At 46.0% G+C, this 20,488-nt stretch overlaps 2 protein-coding genes across 3 annotated transcripts in view; both read left to right on the forward strand.

Annotated features, from left to right (window-relative positions):
• Positions 1 to 20,488, forward strand: part of MELTF (melanotransferrin) — a 61,528-nt gene that overhangs the window by 19,730 nt on the left and 21,310 nt on the right. For both annotated transcript variants that reach the window (XM_067542855.1, XM_067542854.1), the window contains exons 7-10: positions 7,454 to 7,641; positions 9,681 to 9,840; positions 12,523 to 12,674; positions 14,538 to 14,634. In XM_067542855.1, the coding sequence (XP_067398956.1) occupies positions 7,454 to 7,641; positions 9,681 to 9,840; positions 12,523 to 12,674; positions 14,538 to 14,634 (597 nt within the window). The remainder of the gene's footprint in view (positions 1 to 7,453; positions 7,642 to 9,680; positions 9,841 to 12,522; positions 12,675 to 14,537; positions 14,635 to 20,488) is intronic.
• On the forward strand, positions 874 to 7,379 carry LOC137149350 (uncharacterized). Its single transcript, XM_067542856.1, has 3 exons — positions 874 to 3,111; positions 3,720 to 3,914; positions 4,806 to 7,379. Exon 1 carries the CDS (start codon positions 980 to 982, stop codon positions 2,054 to 2,056), a length of 1,077 nt encoding a protein of 358 aa, XP_067398957.1. The 5' UTR covers positions 874 to 979; the 3' UTR covers positions 2,057 to 3,111; positions 3,720 to 3,914; positions 4,806 to 7,379.

Consider the following 20,488-nt stretch of genomic DNA (forward strand, 5'->3'; position numbering starts at 1 on the left):
TCGCCCCGCCCAGCAGAGGAGGGGTCGTGAGCGCTACCGCGGTCCCAGCAGAGGAGGCCGCCAAGGGTCCTCTGCAGGGGGCCAGCAGGGGCCTTCGAAAGGGGGTAATCCGAATAAACGTTTTTGACCCAGAACCGGAGGGTGGTACTCTTCCTTCTCTCTGGGATCTTGGCCGGCCGTTCGCAGATAGGCTTCGCCCTTTCCTTGCGGATTGGGAAGCCATTACTACGGACCGGTGGGTCCTGGAGGTGATTGCTAAGGGGTACTCCCTCCAGCTCACAGCTTTTCCCCCCAACAACCCTCCGCGGCTGTCCCCCATTGGGGATCCGGCCTCGGTTCAACTCCTTGTGCGGGAGATTGGGTCGCTCCTCACGTTGGGGGCAGTGGAGGAAGTCCCACTGGCCGAAGAGGGCAGGGGCTTTTACTCTAAATATTTCTTAATCCCCAAGGCGAAGGAGGCCTTAGGCCCATTCTGGACCTCCGTGGCCTAAATAGGTATATTAGGCGGGTTAAGTTTCGTATGGTCTCCCTCGCCACAATCATTCCGGTCCTTGACCCAGGGGATTGGTATGCCGCCCTTGACCTAAAGGATGCATACTTTCACATCTCAATATTACCGGCCCATAGGCGGTTCTTGAGGTTTGTGGTAGCGGGACGCCATTATCAGTTTCGGTCCCTACCCTTTGGGCTCTCCTCAGCACCTAGGGTCTTTACTAAGTGTATGGCTGTGGTGGTAGCCCACCTGCGCCGTAAAGGTGTTCAAATCTTCCCCTACCTGGATGACTGGTTAATCAGGGGGAGGTCGAGTTCCCATGTGAGACATAGTCTGTTCCTCACACGCGAATTGTGCGCTAGACTGGGGCTGCTTATCAATGAGCAAAAGTCCACACTCACTCCGGTACAATGTATTGAGTTTATTGGAGCCAGGCTAGATGCGGTACAAGCCAGGGCCTTCCTCCCTCAAGCAAGATTTGAGGCGATGGCAGCCATCATATCTGATCTCCACTTGTCCCCCATGACGACAGCCAGGCACTGCCTGCAGCTGTTGGGACATATGGCGGCTTCTACATATGTGGTGAGACTGGCACGATTGAGGCTTAGACCTCTCCAGGCGTGGCTGGCTTCGGTGTATGTACCACACCGGCATTCTCTAACTAGAATGGTCCTGGTTCCCCCACAGGTGCTGTCATCCCTCGATTGGTGGAGGGACCCGAGGGAAGTGATGATGGGCGTCCCCTTCAGAGAGTTCATCCCATCTGTGACGCTCATCACAGACGCATCCGATCGGGGATGGGGAGCCCACATTTCTCACGATCAGGGCACCCAAGGGCTTTGGTCACTGGAGGAGAGAGCTCTGCACATCAACGTGCGCGAGCTCAGAGCGGTCCGATTGGCCTGCAAGGCCTTCCTCCACTTCCTCAGGGGCAGTGTGGTCCGAGTCCTTACGGACAATACGGCAGCCATGTTCTACATGAACAGGCAAGGGGGGGCACGTTCCTCGGCACTCTGCCAGGAAGCCATTCACCTCTGGGACTTCGCGGTGAGGCACGGGTTTCATTTATCTGCCTCTCACCTCCCGGGGGTACGGAACAGCAAGGCAGACCGCCTCAGCAGATTTTTTTCTCCCCGCCACGAATGGTCCTTACACCAGGACATAGTGGCTTGCCTCTTCCAACGGTGGGGTACTCCCCGTCTGGACCTGTTCGCTACAGCGGAGAACAGGAAATGCCCGAGGTTTTGCTCGCTCAGGGGTCGCGAGCCGGGCTCTCTGTCCGATGCCTTTTTGATTCCCTGGACAGGGGATTTAATGTATGCTTTTCCCCCTGTCCCGCTCCTGCCACAAGTCCTCCTCAAAATCAAGAGGGACAGGGCGGACATTATCCTGATTGCCCCAGCGTGGCCGAGGCAGCATTGGTACAGCATGCTGCTCGACCTCTCCATCACCGAACCGATTCCGCTACCCAGACGGTGCGACCTGATCTCCCAGGACCATGGGAGATTGTTGCACCCCGACCTGGACTCCCTCCACCTCACCGCCTGGAGACTTTGTGGCTGACAGAGGGAGAGAGAGCCTGTTCCATGCAGGTTCAACAGGTCCTCCTGGGCAGCAGGAAGCCGTCCACGCAAGTAACATATAAAGCTAAGTGGTGGAGGTTTTCGGGGTGGGCAGAAGCGAGAGGGTTACACCCTAGCATCTCACCTATACAGGCCATCTTGGAGTACTTACTGCAGCTTAAACTGCAGGGCCTGGCTTTGGCCTCCCTCAAGGTCCACCTAGCAGCCATCTCGGCCTTCCACCAACCCATGGAGGGCCGCTCCCTGTTTTCTCACCCTATGTCGGTGAGGTTCCTTAAGGGGGTGGAGAGGACTTTCCCTCAGGTGCGGGACCCGGTGCCACCCTGGGACCTCAACTTGGTCCTTAACGGGCTGATGGGTCATCCATTCGAGCCCTTGGCTACATGCTCCCTTCTACTTTTGTCATGGAAGGTGGCCTTCCTAGTGGCTATCACCTCGGCCAGAAGGGTCTCCGAACTGAGGGCGTTAACCTCGGAGCCCCCCTACACGGTTTTTTATAAGGATAAGGTCCGGCTGAGGCCTCACCCGGCTTTTATGCCTAAGGTGGTGTCTCAGTTCCACTGTAACCAGGACATTTTCCTTCCTGTGTTCTTTCCAAAACCCCACGAGTCGGAGGAGGAAAGGAGAGGACATTCGCTGGATGTCAGGCGAGCCTTGGCCTTCTATCTCGAGAGGACCAAGCCTTTCCGGAAGTCGACACAGCTCTTCGTGGCTGTGGCGGATAGGATGAAGGGCTTGCCTGTCTCCACCCAGCGCATCTCCAAGTGGATTACTGCCTGCATTAAAGCATGCTATGAGCAGGCAGGAGTACCCCTCCCAGGGCCGGTGAGAGCACACTCCACTAGGGCTCAGGCCTCTTCCGCAGCCTTTCTAGAAAGGGTTCCCCTGCAGGACATCTGCAGGGCAGCGACCTGGTCGTCAGTCCATACGTTCACGTCGCATTACGCCATCGTGGAACAAGCAAGGGAAGACGCAGGGTTCGGCAGGGCCGTGCTGTCTAGAGCAGGTCACCGATAACTCCTACCCTCCTCCAAGGTATGGCTACTCAATCACCTACATTGGAATGCATATGAGCAATCACTCGAAGATAGAAAACAAGGTTACTTACCAGTAACTGTTGTTCTTCGAGATGTGTTGCTCATATCCATTCCAAACCCACCCCCCGTCCCCACTGTCGGAGTTGGCAGAAAGAAGGGACTGGGGACCCGCGGTGCCAGCAGTGCCCTTTATACCGCGATATGAGCGCGGCACTCCAGGGGGCGCCTGAGCTGGCCATGCGGGGCTTGCTAGGGAAAAAGTTCCGGGAATCTGTGCACGGGGCGCGCACACACCTACATTGGAATGGATATGAGCAACACATCTCGAAGAACAACAGTTACTGGTAAGTAACCTTGTTTTCTGGCTCTGCTCTGAGCCAGCAAAAGAAATCTGGCTATCTACGAGAAGATATCGCGTGGTATGGTGAAGAAGGGTCACAACAGGGATGCGCAGCAGTGCCACGTTAAAATCAAAGAGCTGAGGAAGGCATATCAGAAAACTAGGGAGGCAAACAGTCATTCTGGCTCATCACCAAAGACACGCCACTTTTATGAGGAGCTGCATGCGATTCTCGGCGGTGACCCCACTACTGTACCACCATGCAGCATAGATACCTCCGTAGAATCCCAGTCCAGGATGAATGAGGAAGACTCTGTGGATGAGGAGGAGGCGAATGAGAACGGGGCAGGCGAGTGAGGTATCCATTCTCCCCGAGAGCCAGGACCTGTTTGTTACCCCAGAGCAGCCCAGCTGGATGCAGGACAGTGTGACTGACTGACATGCTGCGGAAGGCACATCTGGTGAGTATGTGTCTGTTTATAACAAATCATATTTCTGTGGTTATAGCCCCAGTCCAGCTTCTTATTTCTGCAAAAAAAGAAGTCTGTGTGTTTGTGGGGATGGGATTCCTGGGTGTTGGTCCACTTAAGCAGAGGTTTACCCCCAGAACAGACTATTTATGTGCACAGGGATGCTCCAAGAATCCTCCATGGATATCTCCAAGAAACTTGCATGTAGGTACTCTGCAATCCTTTGCAGAAGATTTCTGGGGAGGGCAGCCTTATTTCTTCCTCCATGGTAGGACACATTTCCTCGCCACTCTGCTATTAAATGAGCAGACATCATTACAGAACACACCATAGCAGCATAAGGGCCAGGCCTGTACGCAGATGCCTGCAGCAAATCTTCCCTTTCAGCCTGTGTTATACTCAGGAGACTGATATCACACATGGTCACCTAGGGAAGGTGGTGCAAGTTTACAGTACCCAACCAATATAGTCACTGCATGTTATTTCCCTGCCATGGACAGTGTCCTACACCAACACAGACAATTCCTAGCCATGACATTGTTTTCTCCAGCGACACTTCACTCACATCCTCCTTCAATCCGTTTGGACCACCTCCTCCCAAACCGGTCTATGGGATGGTAAAGGGGAGCCCAATGATCCTGCTCCTTGGGTAAGTGTGGATTGGGGAATTTAGTGCTACAGAGACTTCCCTATAATGGATGCAAAGGCCTCTTACTTACCATGGCTGGAACACCACTCTGACCTGTGCAATATGTACATATTGGTATGCAGGTCTGGCATTGCCTTGTGAATATGAAGGGGAGTTCTTTTTACATTGTAACATTGCTTTTCATCCATGGGACCAGCTAACAATGAAAACTTTGTGCTTTGCTTGCCTTACAGTGGACAGCTTGGCCTTCACCCCAACTTCTATTCCTGCAGCGCGCCTTTCCCAGATTAGAAGGTGAAAAAAAACCCCTCAGGATGACATGTTCAATGAACTAATGAATGCTTCCATGGCTGCTGACAGAGAGCTCAGAGTCTGGAGGATGTCATTGTCAGAAAAACTGAACATGGACATGGAAAACAGAAAATCAGCCCAGGAGCAGGAGTGTGCAATGCAAGAGGAAATGTTGCATATATGAGGGATCAGTCTGACATGCTGAGGCATCTGGTAGAGCTTCAGGAAGAGCAGCAGCAAGACAGACTCCCTTTGCAGCCCCTGCAAAATGCTCAGCTATCAAGCTGTTTCCCAGCCTCCATCCCCAAGCGCTGTAGGAGGAGGTTGAGCAGGGTGCAGTATGTGCTCCATTCCATGCCGGTGGAGGGGAGCAGAAAGAGGTGATGGCCCCTTTAAGAACTGGGAATGTGCGTGCTTTGCTGTTTGCACAGTCACACTTTGCTCTGGATCCCCTAACAGCCTTATGAGAATGTTAAATTATCTTCCTTTCCCCTCACTAATGGATCACCCATAAAACTTTACTGCTTTAAAAAACATTACTCTTTATTCATTGAGAGCTCGGGGATTGTCACCGGGGGAACAGGGAGAGGGGAAAGATGGTGCGAGGGTAGAGGATGGAAAGGGAAGGCACAGCAGTGATGGAGACATACATTGCTGCAATTCATTGCAAAAATGGGTTTTCAATGCTTCCGTGAGGCGCATCGCTCCGTGGTTGGTTCTCAGCGTTGCACTGGTATCTGGCGGCTCAAAATTTGTGGCCACCCTATCAGCCTTCCCCAACCCAGTGGGAATTTTTCCCTTTGTTTTACACATATTACGGAGTACACAGCAGACAGAGAGAATAGTTGGGATGTTGCGTTCACTGAGGTCTATCCTAGTGAGCAAACTGCACCATCATGCCTTTAAGCAGCCATATGCACATTCCATCACTATTCTGCACTTGCTGAGCCTATTATTGAAACGCTCCTTCTCACTGTCCAGGTGCCCAGTGTAGGGCTTCATTAGCCAGGGGAGCAAGGGATAGGCAGGATCCCCCAGGATCACTATTGGTATTTCAATATCACTAATAAAGTGCCTACTTGCAGCTTTTTGAACAGACCTGAGTTCCTAGAGATGCGCCCGTCATGCACCTTTCCAGACCACCCCACCTTGATGTCAGTGAAGCATCCTCTGTGAGCCACAAGGGCCTGCAACACCATTGAGAAATATCCCTTTCAGTTTATGTACTCTGTGGCAAGGTGGTCCGGTGCTAAGATAGGGCTATATGTGCCATCTGTTGCCCTGCCACAGTTTGGGAACCCCATTGTGGCAAACCCATCCACTATGTCCTGCACGTTTCCCAAAGTCACTACCCTTCTTAGCAGAAGTCTATTAATGACTAGGCACACTTGTATCACAGCAGCTCCCATGATGGATTTACTGACTCCAAATTGATTCCCAACTGACTGGTAGCAGTCTGGGGTTGCTAACTTCCACAGAGCGATGGCCACTCGCTTCTCCACTGTCACAGTAAGTCTCAAGCAAGTATTCATGCATTTCAGAGCTCGGGACATCTCTGTGCAAAGTTCAGTGAAAGTGGCCTTTCACAAATGAAAGTTCTGCAGCCACTGCTCATCATCCCACAATAATGCGATCCCACCAGTCAGTGCTTGTTTCCTGGGACCAGAAGTGGCGCTTCACCGACTGAAGATGGTGCGTGACAGCATTCAGCAAACGGGAATTGTTTCATTCTATGGCTCGTAGCAGGGCGGCGTCAGTAACATTGCAATTTTCTGTGCTGCGGCTCCTGTCTTGGCCTTGAAAATACTGCAGGATAAGCCATGAGGAATTTGTGATGCTCACAATGACAGTGCACAGCAAACGGGAATTGTTTCATTCTATGGCTCGTAGCAGGGCGGCGTCAGTAACATTGCAATTTTCTGTGCTGCGGCTCCTGTCTTGGCCTTGAAAATACTGCAGGATAAGCCATGAGGAATTTGTGATGCTCACAATGACAGTGCACAGCTGAGCGGGTTCCATGCCTCTCCAGCAATGGTGTGCCTGTGGCAGAGACGGGTTTGGAAAAATGGCACCAAAAAACATTTGTCTGTCTGGTTTCGACAAGAGGGGAAGGGCAAGGGAGCATGTTGCATCATGGGAGGATGACAACCTTCCCAAAAGTCACTGCGGATAGTTGCACTGTGGGATAGCTACACATGGTGCACTGCTTTGATTATCGATACAAGTGTGGCTGATGGGGACGCAAACCCCCAATGCAATGTGTGTGATGTGATCATGCTGCTCCAACTTCATAAGTTTGGCGGGTGAAAGTCAATTGAAATTAAATCAACTTCACTCTGCAGTATAGACATACTCTGAGACAGGGACATTCCCAAATAGTGGGTTAAGCCTGCTTTCCTCCTGCTTTTTATGCAGCTTAAGGGAAAATCAGGCAGAAGGTAGCTGAGAATTGCTGCTCGTGATTAGGTACTTTAGAAATAGTGTGGCTGGATGGCTAGAGCAGAGTCAGAGGGAGATAGAGGCATCAGCAGCTGTGTGTCCATCAGTATGATTCTGAAAAGTGTTTCATAACTGTTCTATTTGATTTCAGGCCAGACTCCTTCCTCATGGGCCCAACAGCTTCACTCCAACGACTTCCAGCTTCTCTGCCGGGATGGCAGCACAGCTGAGGTTACAGACTGGAGGAAATGCCACCTGGCCCGCGTTCCAGCTCATGCTGTTGTCGTCAGACCTGACACTGATGGGTCACTCATCTTCCAGATGCTTAAGCAGGGGCAGGTGGATTACATTTTTTGTCATCAGTTGTTCTATTTTTTTAGTTGGCTCCCTACTCACCCGGCTTGATCCTGTGGGATACTGAGCACTTTCAGCCACATAAAGGGGCTGATGATCTTACACCACTTCCTTTGCCCTAAATACCAAGAGACACTGAACAAGGCTTGAACTTCTTTAGGGCAGTTGCTTATGTTTTGTGAAGGTACAAGCGCAATAGTGCCCTCAATGTCAATGTTCCCAACAATGTGGATCTTTTCATCCCAGACTTAAACATTACTTAAGCTATGGCCTGCAGTACACCTAAAACGTAGTTTGGCCTAGCAATTCACACAGGGCTGTGAAAAATTTCACACCCTGAGCACCACAGTTAGGTCGACCTAACCCCTAGTGTAGATGCAACTAGGTTGATGGAAAGGTTTTTCCATCAAGCTTACTGCTACTTCTCAGACAGATGGCTTCTCAGAGAGAAGGCTCGCATGACTGTGTAAACAAACGAGGGAAATACAGCCTAGATGATGCTACTATAAGGTGGATGCATAACTGCCTGGGAAACCATTCCCAGACAGTAGTTATCAGTGGTTCACAGTCAAGCTGGAAGGGCATATCAACTGGAGTCCTGCAGGGATCTATTCTGGGTCTGATTCCGTTCAATATCGTCATCAATGATTTCGATAATGGCATTGAGAGTACACTTATAAAGTTTGTGGACAATACCAAACTGAGAAGAGTTGCAACTGCTTTGGAGGATAGGAATTAAATTCAAAATGATCTTGACAAACTGGAGAAATGATCTGAAGTAAATAGGATGAAATTCAATAAGGACAAATGCAAAGTACTCCACTTAGGAAGGAACAATCAGTTGGACACAGGCAAAATGGGAAACGACTGCCTAGGAAGGAGTACTGAGGAAAGGGATCTGGGGGTCATAGTGGATCACAAACTAAATATGAGTCAACAGTGTAATGCTGTTGCAAAAAAAGCAAACATCATGCTGGGATGTATTAGCAGGAGTGTTGAATGCAAGACACAAGAAGTAATCTTTCCACTCTACGCCACATTGATTAGGCCTCAACTGGTATATTATGTCTAGTTCTGGGCACCCCATTTCAGGAAAGATTCTGACGAATAGGAGAGAGTCCAGCAAAGAGCAACAAAAATGATTAAAGTTCTAGAAAACATGATCTATGAGGGAATATTGAAAAAATTGGGTCTGTTTAGTCTGGAGAAGAGAAGACTGAGGGGGGACATAACAGTTTTCAAATACATGAAAGGTTGTTACAAGGAGGAGGGAGAAAGATTGTTCTCTTTAATCTCTGAGGATAGGATAAGAAGCAATGGGCTTAAATTGCAGCAAGGGCAGTTTAGGTTGAACATTAGGAAAAACTTCCTAACTGTTAGGGTACTTAAGCACTGGAATAAATTGCCTAGGGAGGTTCTGGAATCTCCATCACTGGAGATTTTTAAGAACAGGTTAGACAAACACCTCTAAGGGATGGTCTAGATAATACTTAGTTGTACCTTGAATGCTGGGAATTAGACTAGAAGATCTCTTGATATCTTTTTGAGTTCTGATTCTATGATTATCTACATTAGGGGAAAAACCCCTTCCATTGGTGTAGGAACCATCTACACTGTGGCACTACAGTAGCACAGCAACAGCGCTGTAGCTGTGTTGCAGTAGCATAGACATGACCTAAGTCTACAGTCCAAAATTATATCAGCACAGCTATGTCAGCATACCTATACTGTATAACCCCATAGTATAGATGCAGCCTACACCAACTGAAGGGGTTTTCCATTGGTGTAAGGATGCCACCTCCTTAAAAAACAGCAGTTTTATCAACAGAAGCATTGCTCATCAACGTAGCTGCATCTCCTCTGGGGTTTTGGTTAGTAGAGCTATGTTAGTCAGAGGTGGTTTTTTTTTCATACACCAGACTGAGGGAGTCATGTCAACCTATCTTAACCTTTTAAGTGTAGACCAAGCATTAGATACAGGTGTCCTTGCCTTATAGACACTTACTCTTTCCTTAATGTTACAGCAAAGATTTCAGATGTTTGATTCTGCAGCCTACAATGCAAAGAATCTTCTCTTCAAAGACACCACCACAGAATTGGTTCCAATCACAAATCAGAACTACCAGGCTTGGCTGGGTGACGAATATATGCACGCCATGCAAGGCTTGAGCTGTGACCCCAGCAGTAAGTTGGGCCTTTGGATTTGCCTCCGTAACCACAAGTAACAGTGCCCTTACAAGAGAGACCACCTGTATTTTATTTGAATTCATGTTTTCATCTTGACCTTTTGAAGACTCCTTGGAACACAAAGACCCAAACTTCAGAGACCACCCTGAATTTGGGACCATGATACACTGCTTCAAGGATCCAGCTACCATGGTGTAGGAGCAGCAGGGGTATCTGTGCTGAGCAAACTGATCAGGTTGTGGCTCCTCTTTCACAGGGCAGGCACAGAAAGCAGAGTGCTGATCACTGAGTTCCTTAAAAGGATCTAGAGGGAGCCAAAGAGACAAGACAACTGAATTTTAGATTTCTGTTCCATTTAATTGTAATCTACCCCTGGCCCTGAGCCAGAAAGCACAATACTTACAACTGGGGAGGCACAGATGTGCTGTTTAGTGTTATGTTAACTACATCAGTAGTTCCCAAGTCCTGAGCTATGCACTGGTGATGAGATTTCTTGGTTTCATTCCTATTCTATCTTGGTTCTCTCCATGGTACCTGAGCACTGGTACTACAGGCTCTCTTCCCCACATTAATGATTTTAGCCTGTGTTGAACCACAAACTCCAATTAAAAATCCCCAAACTGCAGTTGGAGCCACCAAAGCGCCATTGCAAACTGCATGAGAAGTAAACCCATTCTGCACATATGAGTGAGTGGGGTTTTAATCTGGTAATCAGTATTGTTGCTTGAAAAGACTCCCTCACTTACAGCTTCTCTTCCTTTTCTTTTTCCTGGACCTCTTATGGTTAGTTTTGTATAGTTTTGATAGGCTGAATGCCCACATTTCAGTCAATTAAGTAGCGTACAGTAGAAACATGTGAAACGTACAGCTCCATATCCTGCTGTCCTTTAGCAAACTAATGGAATGGGTTTCTCATTGTTTTAGTGGTAGTTTTGCATGAATAAGGACTGAGTAAGAATGACAGGATTTGTGCCACTGTTTGCTTCTACTACATTATGTTCTGTTAGCAGATTCATTCCTTCAGTGCATGAAAATGTATTCCTTTTTAGGAAACTCCATCCCAGCTGCAGAAACAAAGAAGCTCCATTTCCAAACACCTCAGATGTTCTAATGCATTTTCAGGGCTCCGTCTTCAGTTGCTCTGCAGTAGTGCCGCGTGTGTGTGTGAGAGAGAGAGAGAGAGAGACCTTTCCATTCTTTCCTTTCTGTTCAGAGGCTGGCCAGGGAAGCGGTTCAGCTCCTAGGATAATTTAGAACAGTCAGGGCAAAATTAAGGCAATTTGGAGCCCTGAGCACACTCAGCATGGGCCTGCTAGGGCCCTGCACAACAACACCTGGCCAAACCACTCTTGGAGTGGCAGTAGGTTCCAGAGTAAGAGGAATGAGGCAGCTCACACCTGTTGAAGCAAGTGCTCTAGCACACTTTGGTAGGCATCAATTACATTCAGGTTTTTCAAGCTTTTATTTGCATGCTAGAAACATTATTTTTGCTAATGAGAGCTGAGAATCTGGTCCCATTGTCTAGGAACTAGGGCCCTAGGCATAGACCTAGAATTCCTAAACCTTAATCTAGACTGAATGAGCAGCTTCAGCACTGCTCTAAATTGTGCTGGTTTGTAACAACCACACACAGACTTTACATCAGCCAGGGATCTCTAGACTGCAGGGAAATGGTGGTGTAGAGCTGGCTTATACAAAGAGAGAGGAAGGAGGTGGTTGGGACACCTGCACAGGGCTTGCTTTCAAGTCCTATGCTGATCCACTGTTGAATTTCTGTGTGACCTTGGGCAAGTCACTTAGCCTCTCTGTGCTTCTGTTCCGTATCTATTAGATGGGTATATCATAGCACTTCCCTTCTACATGGAAAATAATTAACGAGTATAGGGTGCTCAGATTTTACAGTAATGAGGGCCATAGAAGTACCAAAATTGAATGAATGGATGGTACAGCAATCTCCTAACTTAGAGAAATCCTCAGATGCCCATTTCACACTGTTAAAGCAGCATAAAAGTGCCATCATAGTGAGACCAAGATTTTGGCCTCAGACTATAGATTATAATACAGAATATTCTTAAAATCCCTGCACTAGAAAATGAACCTTCATGGCAGCTTGGCCCATCTGATACCGCTTGTGCTTTCACTTCTCAGAATTCAGAACATCTTCAGTAATGGAGCCAGAATCAGTTGGCCTTGAGAAAGCACAAGATGCATCTGTTCAGACTGGCCTATGGTTAAACTTTGGAGATAGCGCACTGGATAGGTCTTACCAGCTATGGATGTACCAACTGGGCAACAGCAGTAGGAGTCATTTGTCCACTCTCTGTGAGTAGATTTGTAGTGTAGTCAGCAGTTCCTTCCGTGGCCAAAGTCGAGCCCAGGAGTTAAGGAGACCCTGTGTGGTATTATTAAGCAGCACAGGCAGTGATTTCTTAGTTTGGGAATTAGAGAGAACCATTGGGGTCTGACTGTGTCACAAGTCTCAGTAAATAATTGTCTTTATATTCACTACTTCCCAGCCCAGTTTATTCTGTACTGTGAGGTTTGCTACAGGTGTGATCATTTCTAAGTGTACATTTTTAATAAGGCGAGGTGCCCAGGAATGTGGTAATGAGCAGCATATATACATGATTACATCTATAAATATTTAATCCCTATTATTTTCTTTCAAATTTAATTCAGGGTTACCAGAAAGCCTGAGATGGTGTGTTGTGCTCACTGAGGAGATCTGGAAATGTAGTGAAATGGCTGTTGCCTTTAAAAAAAAGAACTTGAAACCAGAGATCCAGTGTGTTTCAGCCAAGACAACAGAACAATGTATGGAAATGATCCAGGTGGGCTTGTTATCATGCTTTGTATGAACCATAAAAGACCATGAATGTATTAAAAGGAATTAGCTAATGTGTATGTATACAACTGTCCGCTGCTGGATAGGAGCAGTTGTGTGACATTGGCCCTGTACGTAAGCAGCAGGCACTGGCTGGCAAATCCAGGAGATTTTAGAGGATTCTCTATTGGTTTTATGGTAGAGGGCTGAGATTTTGGAATGGCAATCTCATGCTGCTGTGTCCAGAGAGATATCTGTTTCCTGTTTCTTCACCCCAGAGATTGCTTATAAACGTCTTCCATGTCTGTTTTCCCAAAATACTTTTCAAGATAAATACACCTACATTAAGGTTGCAACCAATTGCCTTCCCACCCTCCAAGAGGTTGTCTGACACACTGAAAGAAAGAAGGTCCTTTAACAATGATTAATAGCTGCCTTTCAAATGCTTAACTGCTGACCTCCAGCACAGCATTTCACACATAATTTTGTCTAGTTCATTCCAGCTCATTAATAATAAAACTGAGGTCCACAGCGTCCTCTTTCCGTTGAGAATGAGACGTGTCCCATGACTCAATAACACAGTTAAGAGTATGTCTTCATAGCACAGTTAGCACAAGTTGTAACTCAAGTGTTACCCCTAACTCGACTCCTGTCCACACACAAAAATCCCTAACTCAAGTTAAGTGGTGCTTTAAGCTTGAACTAGTGGGCCCATGGGAGAAGCAGGGAGAGGTTGAAGCTCTCAAGTAGTGTTGATGCTGGAACTAGTAATTTAGTGGGGATGCAACAGCTCGAGTTATGAAAAACTCATCAGCAGCTAGTCCAATCACTATGTGTAACTCCAGTGCTGCTTTGAGGTGTGGTCATCCTCACTTGAGCCAGGCTAGCTCAAGTACAGTGACGAGTGTACTAACTCAAGATAGCTGTTGTATTAAAACAAGCGCTATGTCTTCCCAGTTCCCATCCCCAGGTCAGAACACAGGACTGCTTTGGGCTCTGTGTGTTCCACCATCCATGGGCTGGATCCTAGCATGAGAAAGTGGCCAGGACCAGCAGTGGGAAAAAGCAGGAGGAGCGCCATTTCTGGCCAAAAGAATATGGGCTTGATAGAATTCACTTTAGCAAGAATCATAATCTGATAAGGTCTTCCAAGGTATGTCTACATGACCAAAAATATCCTTTCAGCAATGAGTCTCTGAGCCCATGTCTAAAATAGTCATGCTAAAAGTAATCATGTAGATGTTTAATCCAAAGATCTGAAGCCCAGGGAGGGGGATGGGATTTAGAAACCAAGTTTCAGCCCCAGCCCAAATGTCTAGTTATTTTTAGCACCACGGTACAATCCTCGCAAGGCTGAGTCTCTAGACCCAGGCTCTGAGACTCACTACCATGGGTTTTTGTTTTTCGTTTTTTTGCCGTGTAGACATACCCTCAGTGGCCAAACGTTTTTCCACCACAGCATCACCAATGACTCTGGTGATCTAACCTTCTTAACTCCTTAACACTGACCTGTTTCCTAAGAGTTAAATCTGTTGCTGCTGAGGTTGCATGTCTGCATTTTTGCATCTGAGGTCTGTCTGGTCTTATTCTGCAATTTGTGGGTATGATTTGACAGAATAATCACTTTGGCTTATCTGCAACAGCTGAAGAATCTGCTTAAAGTTGATAGATCATAACTTTTGGGGAGCAGGACCTGGGAATATTATTTTTACTGAGCCAGGACTCATTTTAGGGGTAGTAGAAGATGAGACAGGTAATATCATGCCTCCTTGATTCTTGCTCTGAATGGTGATTGAACTAGATGTATGCCATCACTATGTCCTGGAAGAATTTTTTTTTCACACAACTCATGAATTTTATTTCCTTTCAGAAAAAAGAAAGTGATGCTGTAAGTGTGGATGGAGCTGATATTTACATAGCTGGAAAGATGTATGGCCTAGTGCCAGCTGCTGGGGAAAGTTATTCTGGTAAGAAGAGCAGAGAACATTGGGTTTCTGTTTTCTTGACTGTTTGAAAACACTCTAGAAACATAATTTGAGGTCAGTGGACCTGTTTGGAAAATCATTTTTTCAGATGGAAGCTAAACAAATATATTGGATCCAAAAACCCACACCTTGAACCTAAGCGACTCAGCGTGGATAGAACGGGGTTGTTCTGGTAGTCTGTTGGCTGAGATCATCAGGTGGGAATGTGATTTACATCCAGTACTGATAATTTATAATAGAGCTTTAGCATTTTATAATACAATATTAACTCTTTATGAATTAAGGATCTAACTTGGGAGTCTTGCAATTCCCCTGTAATCTTACTTGACCATGAAAAAACTGAGCTGTTAAAGAGTAATCTTGTTAAAGCCACAAGGATATAGGCATTGCCATACCGAATCAGACCCAGTGATCTATCTAGTCCAGTATCATGTCTCCAACACTACTGGCAAGAACCAAGGATGCAATCAGCAAAGAATTAAAGGATAGTAACATAGTTAAAGTCAATAAACATGGTTTTATGGAAAATAGGTTGTGTCAAACAAACTTGATTTAATTATTTTACAAGACCAAAGTTTGGTTGATAAAAGTACCCACGTTCACATAGTATACTTAGGAAAAACATTAGCACTATACAAAATCAATATAGCCTCTACTAAAGGGATTTAAATGAGGTTAACAGATAGCTCTCAAAATGTAATTGTAAATGAGGAACCTTCATCCAGTGGAGGTTTTTATAATGGGGGTCACACAACAATGTGTTCCTGGCCCAATGCTATTCAATATCTTTATCAATGATCTGGAAAAAATATTAAATCATTGTGAGTAAGATTTGTGAATGACAAAAAATAAATAAATAAATAAATAATTGTGGAGTGGTAACTAATGATGGGAAGCAGGTCAGTTATACAGAGCAATATGGATTCTTGATAAGGCAGGCTTATTTTAGCCACAATCATTTTAACAACATTTAGGAACAAAGGACAAGAGTCAAAAAAAGAATTTAGGAGCCTAACTCCAACATTTAGGCACCATTAACATTCACAAAACCACCTCAGCTGCTGCCTAACCCTGTAAGTGGTTAAGTATCTGCTGGCAGGCATGTGCAAAGTTGCCTAAATCCTGAGGACACCAAATACTTGGCACCCTAGCTCATACCTAAATCCCAGCAGAATTTTCAAACTAGGCATTCCACAGCCTATCTCACCTACTGGGCCCCATCCGGTATGCATGCTGTCAGGCCTAAACTACACAGAAGACAGCCGGGGCAAGCAGGACAGGATTCTGGGGAACTGGCTGTGTCTGTATGTGTCCCAGTCTACTAGTGTTAGGGCATCCACCTGGGATGTGAGAGCCCCAGGTTTAATCCCTGATTTGGAGCAGGGATTGAACCGACGTCTCTCACATCCCAGGTGAGCACCCTAACCAATAGGCTGTAGAGTCTCTCTCGCTCTCTCTCTGGCCCTATGAAAACTTAATCATTTCTACCAAGTGGAACAACTTCAACAAGAGTGTTTGAGACACCTCCCATGCCATAACAGCCTATAGCATTCATCCGTACCTCTCAGACCTCATGTAATATGGACATCTGTATGATCACGGGCTCTGACGATGACATAGTCAAGAAGATGCCAGTGTTCAGAACATGGGTGTTTCCAAGTGATCTTATATTTGTCCTTCTGTCTAAAGATAATATTTGTGATAAGCAAATGGACAGACCATCATTTAGTCAGATCAATCATGTACATCGTAAACAACCAAAAGGAATTTGGAAGATATTTAACATCAAGGCACTTCAGAATCATGCTAGTCATGAGACAATTCAACAACACCTCATTGAGAGGCTGTCTGATCTACCTGACAACATCAATGACATCCAAATATATTGGGAGGAGTTTAAGACCATTATTCACAAGGCACATGCTGAATCGACTGGATATTCCACTCATCACCATCAGGATTGGTTTCATGAGAACAAGGAAATCCTAGCACTTATTCATCAGAAGAGAAGTGCACTTTGCACGTGGCAAAATGAAACCTCAAACCAGCAAAAATGAGACACTTATCAGCTTAAAGCTTTAGTTCAAAGGAGGCTGCGAGACATCAAGAATCAGTGTTGGCAAGCAAAGGCCCTGGAGACCCAGAGTTTCATGATCAACATGACATGAGAAGCTTTTTTCAAGCAACGAAAGTCATCTATGGGCCAAGTTCAAATGGCATAACCCCTTTGCAACCCCAGGACAGCTCCACCCTTCTTAAGGACAATGTAGCCCTTAAGCAACATTGGAAGGAGCATTTTGAGATGCAATTGAACCATGAATTTGAAGTCTCAGCTGTCACCATCAAGTCCATTTCTCAGCATCCAGTAATAGAACCTCTTTTTGACCCCATCCCATCTTCTGAGGAAGTTTGGCATGCCATCATGCAGACCAGAAACAACAAGGCGCCAGGTCCAGATGGCATCCCTGTCGAAGTCTTCAAAGCTGGTAGAATAGCACTCATGCAAAAACTTCATCTACTTCTGGTTAATGAGGAAATTCCACTTGACTTAAATAATGCTAGTATTATGACCATTTTTAAGAAAGGGGACAAGTCAATGTGCAGTAATTACCAAGGTATTGCCCTCCTCTCCGTTGCTGGGGAGATCATTGTTCGCGTCCTTTTGAACCATCTTCTCCCTCTTGCTGAAGACCTCCTTCCAGAATCCCAATGTGGTGTCAGACCATCTCGGGGCACATTTGACATGGTTTTTGTTGCATGACACATCCAAGAGAAGTATAGAAAACACCACCAACCATTGTTTATGGCATTTGTTGGTCAATGTAAGGCCTTTGATTCCATCACTCATGAAGCATTATGGAAGGCGCTGTCTAGATTTGGTTGTCCAATGAAGTTCATTCATGTTCTCAGGCTATTTCATGATGGAATGACCGCCACCATTATCTGTAATGGGTTAGAGATGGACCCTTTCATCATCTGTTAAGCAGAGCTACGTTAAGCAGGGCTGTGTATTGCCCCATCCCTTTTCTCCATCTATCTTGCTTCTTATTCATGACTGCCTTTCCTCTGGAATTACCAACTTTCAGTATGCTGACAACTATGTTATCCTTGCACACACTGAGGCTGACTTGCAATCCAGCCTAGATCTCTTCTCAAGTACCTACCATAGCCTAGGACTCTTCCTCAACATTGGGAAGATTAAGGTGCTCCACCAGCCTGCCCCAGTACAAGTTGCTTCCCTTCTCCCACAAATTATCATCAGTGATGAACCCCTGGAAAATGTTGAGCGTTCCCTGATCTTGGTAGCCATCTCTCCCAGGTAGTGAACTTTGATGTGGAGATCGAACATATGATCCGTTGTGCCAGTGCATCCTTTGGAAAGTTGCTCCGTTGTGTCTTTATTGAAAGAGATCTGCAGATGGAAAATAAAATCCTGGACTACAATGTAATAGTCATCCCCACTCTTCTTTATGGGTGCAAGGCATGGGTGACATATCAAAGCCAACTTAAGTGTCTGGAGTGGTACCAAAAGTACTGTCTTAGGAAGATTATCGGTATCAGATGGGAAGACTATCACACCAATGCCAGTGCTCTCTCTGCACCTAAAATCACCAGTGTTGAGGCAAAGATTATGAAACATCAACTTCACTGAGCTGATCATTGTGTGCAGATGGCTGATACTCATCTTCCAAAGCAAGAGCTCTTTTCTCAACTTAGTCATGGTAAGGAAATGCTACAAGGACACCTGAAAGTATATCTTAAAAAGGGAAGCATTGGCCCCACAAATTGGGAAGAGCTGGCTGGCAACAGACTGAAATGACGTCACATCATACATCAATCCTCAGCTTGTTTTGAAGAGAATTGCCTTGCTCAAGAGGCTGAGAAATAGCAGAGGAGGAAGGAAAGTGTACGGCATCCTGGCCAGTAGTTGTGCTCTCTCCAAGAAACAACCTGTCACATATCTGAAAAAAATTGTAGAGCTTGAATTGGACTCCTCAGCCATCTTATCAGTGACTTTCCTCCTAGCAGACATCATCCTCATATCGAGGGATAGCCAATGACAATGGTTAAGGCACTCTCCTGGGAGGTGGAAGACCTGGGTTGAAGTCTCTGCTCCCAATCAGAAAGAGCAGGTCTCCCATATCCCAGGTGAGTGCTCTAACCACTGATCTATCTATTGCCTACAATGGACTTCCCCTTTCCTCCCTAGGGCCTGGTCTCCCTAAGCATCTGACCTAGCTTTCGGTGCCTAACTCCAGAAGACAATTCACGGCTAAGAATCATGAGCGGAGGGAGGCATCTTCCTCTGGCATTTCCTACTGACTAGCGTAGGTGGCTTGCTGGCATCTGGGTGTCTGACTATCCACATACAATGCATGGGAAGTCTGGGCATCTAACATGGGGCAATGAACTCTGCTGGACAGCAAGGCACACACCTAGGTGTTAGGCTTTGCAACCCTTAAATTCCCATTATGAATATAACCCAAAGAATGCAGCTCATACTTCAAATAGAATCATAGAATATTAGAGTTGGAAGGGACTTCAGGAGGTCATCTAGTCCAACTCCCTGCTCAAAGCAGGACCAACCCCAGCTAAATAAATATGTGGGACTGTATTCTCAAATGCAGTGATCATAGGATCATAGAAATGTATGGCTGGAAAGGATATCAAGAGATCATCTAGTCCAGTCCCCTGCCCTGAGGCAGGACTAAGTATACTTAAACAATCCCTGACAGATGTTTGTCTATCCCGTTCTTGAAAACCTCCAGTGATGGGGATTCCACAACCTCCCTATTCCAAAACTTAACTAACCTTATATATAGAAAAGTTTTCCTACCATCTAACCTAAATCTTCCTTGCTGCAAATTAAGCCATTTACTTCTTGTCCTACCTTCAGTGGACATGGAGAACAATTGATCACCCTCCTTATAACAGTCCTTAATATATTTGTTGACTGTTATCAGGTCCCCCATCAGTCTTTTTTTCTCAAGACTAAATGTGCAGTTTTTAAAGTTTTCCTCAGCTTAACCTTTTATCATTTTTGTTTTCTTAGTCTTTTGTCATCTTTGTTTCTCTCCTCTGGGCTCTCTCCAGTTTCCCCACATGTTTATTAAAGTGTGATACCCACAACTGGACACAGTACTCCAGCTTAGGCCTCCCTAGTGCTAAGTGGAGAGTGACAATTGCCTCTCATGTCTTACATACGACACTCTTGTTAATACACCCCAGAATGATATGAGCCTTTCTCGCAACTGCATCACATTGTTGACTCATATTCAGTTTGTGATCCACTAGAATCCCCAGATCCTTTTCAGCAGTACTATTGCCTAGCTAGTTATTTTTCATTTTGCAGGTGTGCATTTGATTTTTCCTTCCTAAGTGAAGTACTTTGCACTTGTCTTCACTGAATTTCATCTTGTTGATTTCAGACCAGTTCTCTAATTTGTCAAGGTCATTTTGAATTCTAATCAGGTCCTCCAAATTGTTAGCAACCCCTCTCACCTTGGTATCATCCACAAATGTATAAGCCTACTCTCCACTCCATTAGCCAAGTCATTAATGAAAATATTGAATATGACCTAGCTCAGTACTGACCCCTGCAGGACCCCACTAGAAACACTTTCTGGTTGGACAACAAGCTGCTGCTAACTATATGGTCTTTCAACCACCCCATGTTTCCCTAGTTTGCCTATGAGAATGTCATGTGGGTCTGTGTCAAAAGCCTTACTAAAACCATGTTCACAGATAACTCCCTATCCACTAGGCCTATAACATTATAAAAGAAGGAAATTAGGTTAGTTTGGCATGATTTGTTCTTGACAGATCCACACTGACT

Source organism: Emydura macquarii, unplaced genomic scaffold (genome assembly GCF_026122565.2).
Source record: "Emydura macquarii macquarii isolate MOO-44397 ecotype Brisbane River unplaced genomic scaffold, CSIRO-AGI_Emac_v2 contig_729, whole genome shotgun sequence".
In the NCBI taxonomy this organism is placed as follows: domain Eukaryota; kingdom Metazoa; phylum Chordata; order Testudines; family Chelidae; genus Emydura; species Emydura macquarii.

What these genes read in the sequence shown, in the direction of transcription:
- LOC137149350 (XM_067542856.1), top strand. Translation starts at nt 980, where the DNA reads ATGGCAGCCATCATATCTGATCTCCACTTGTCCCCCATGACGACAGCC.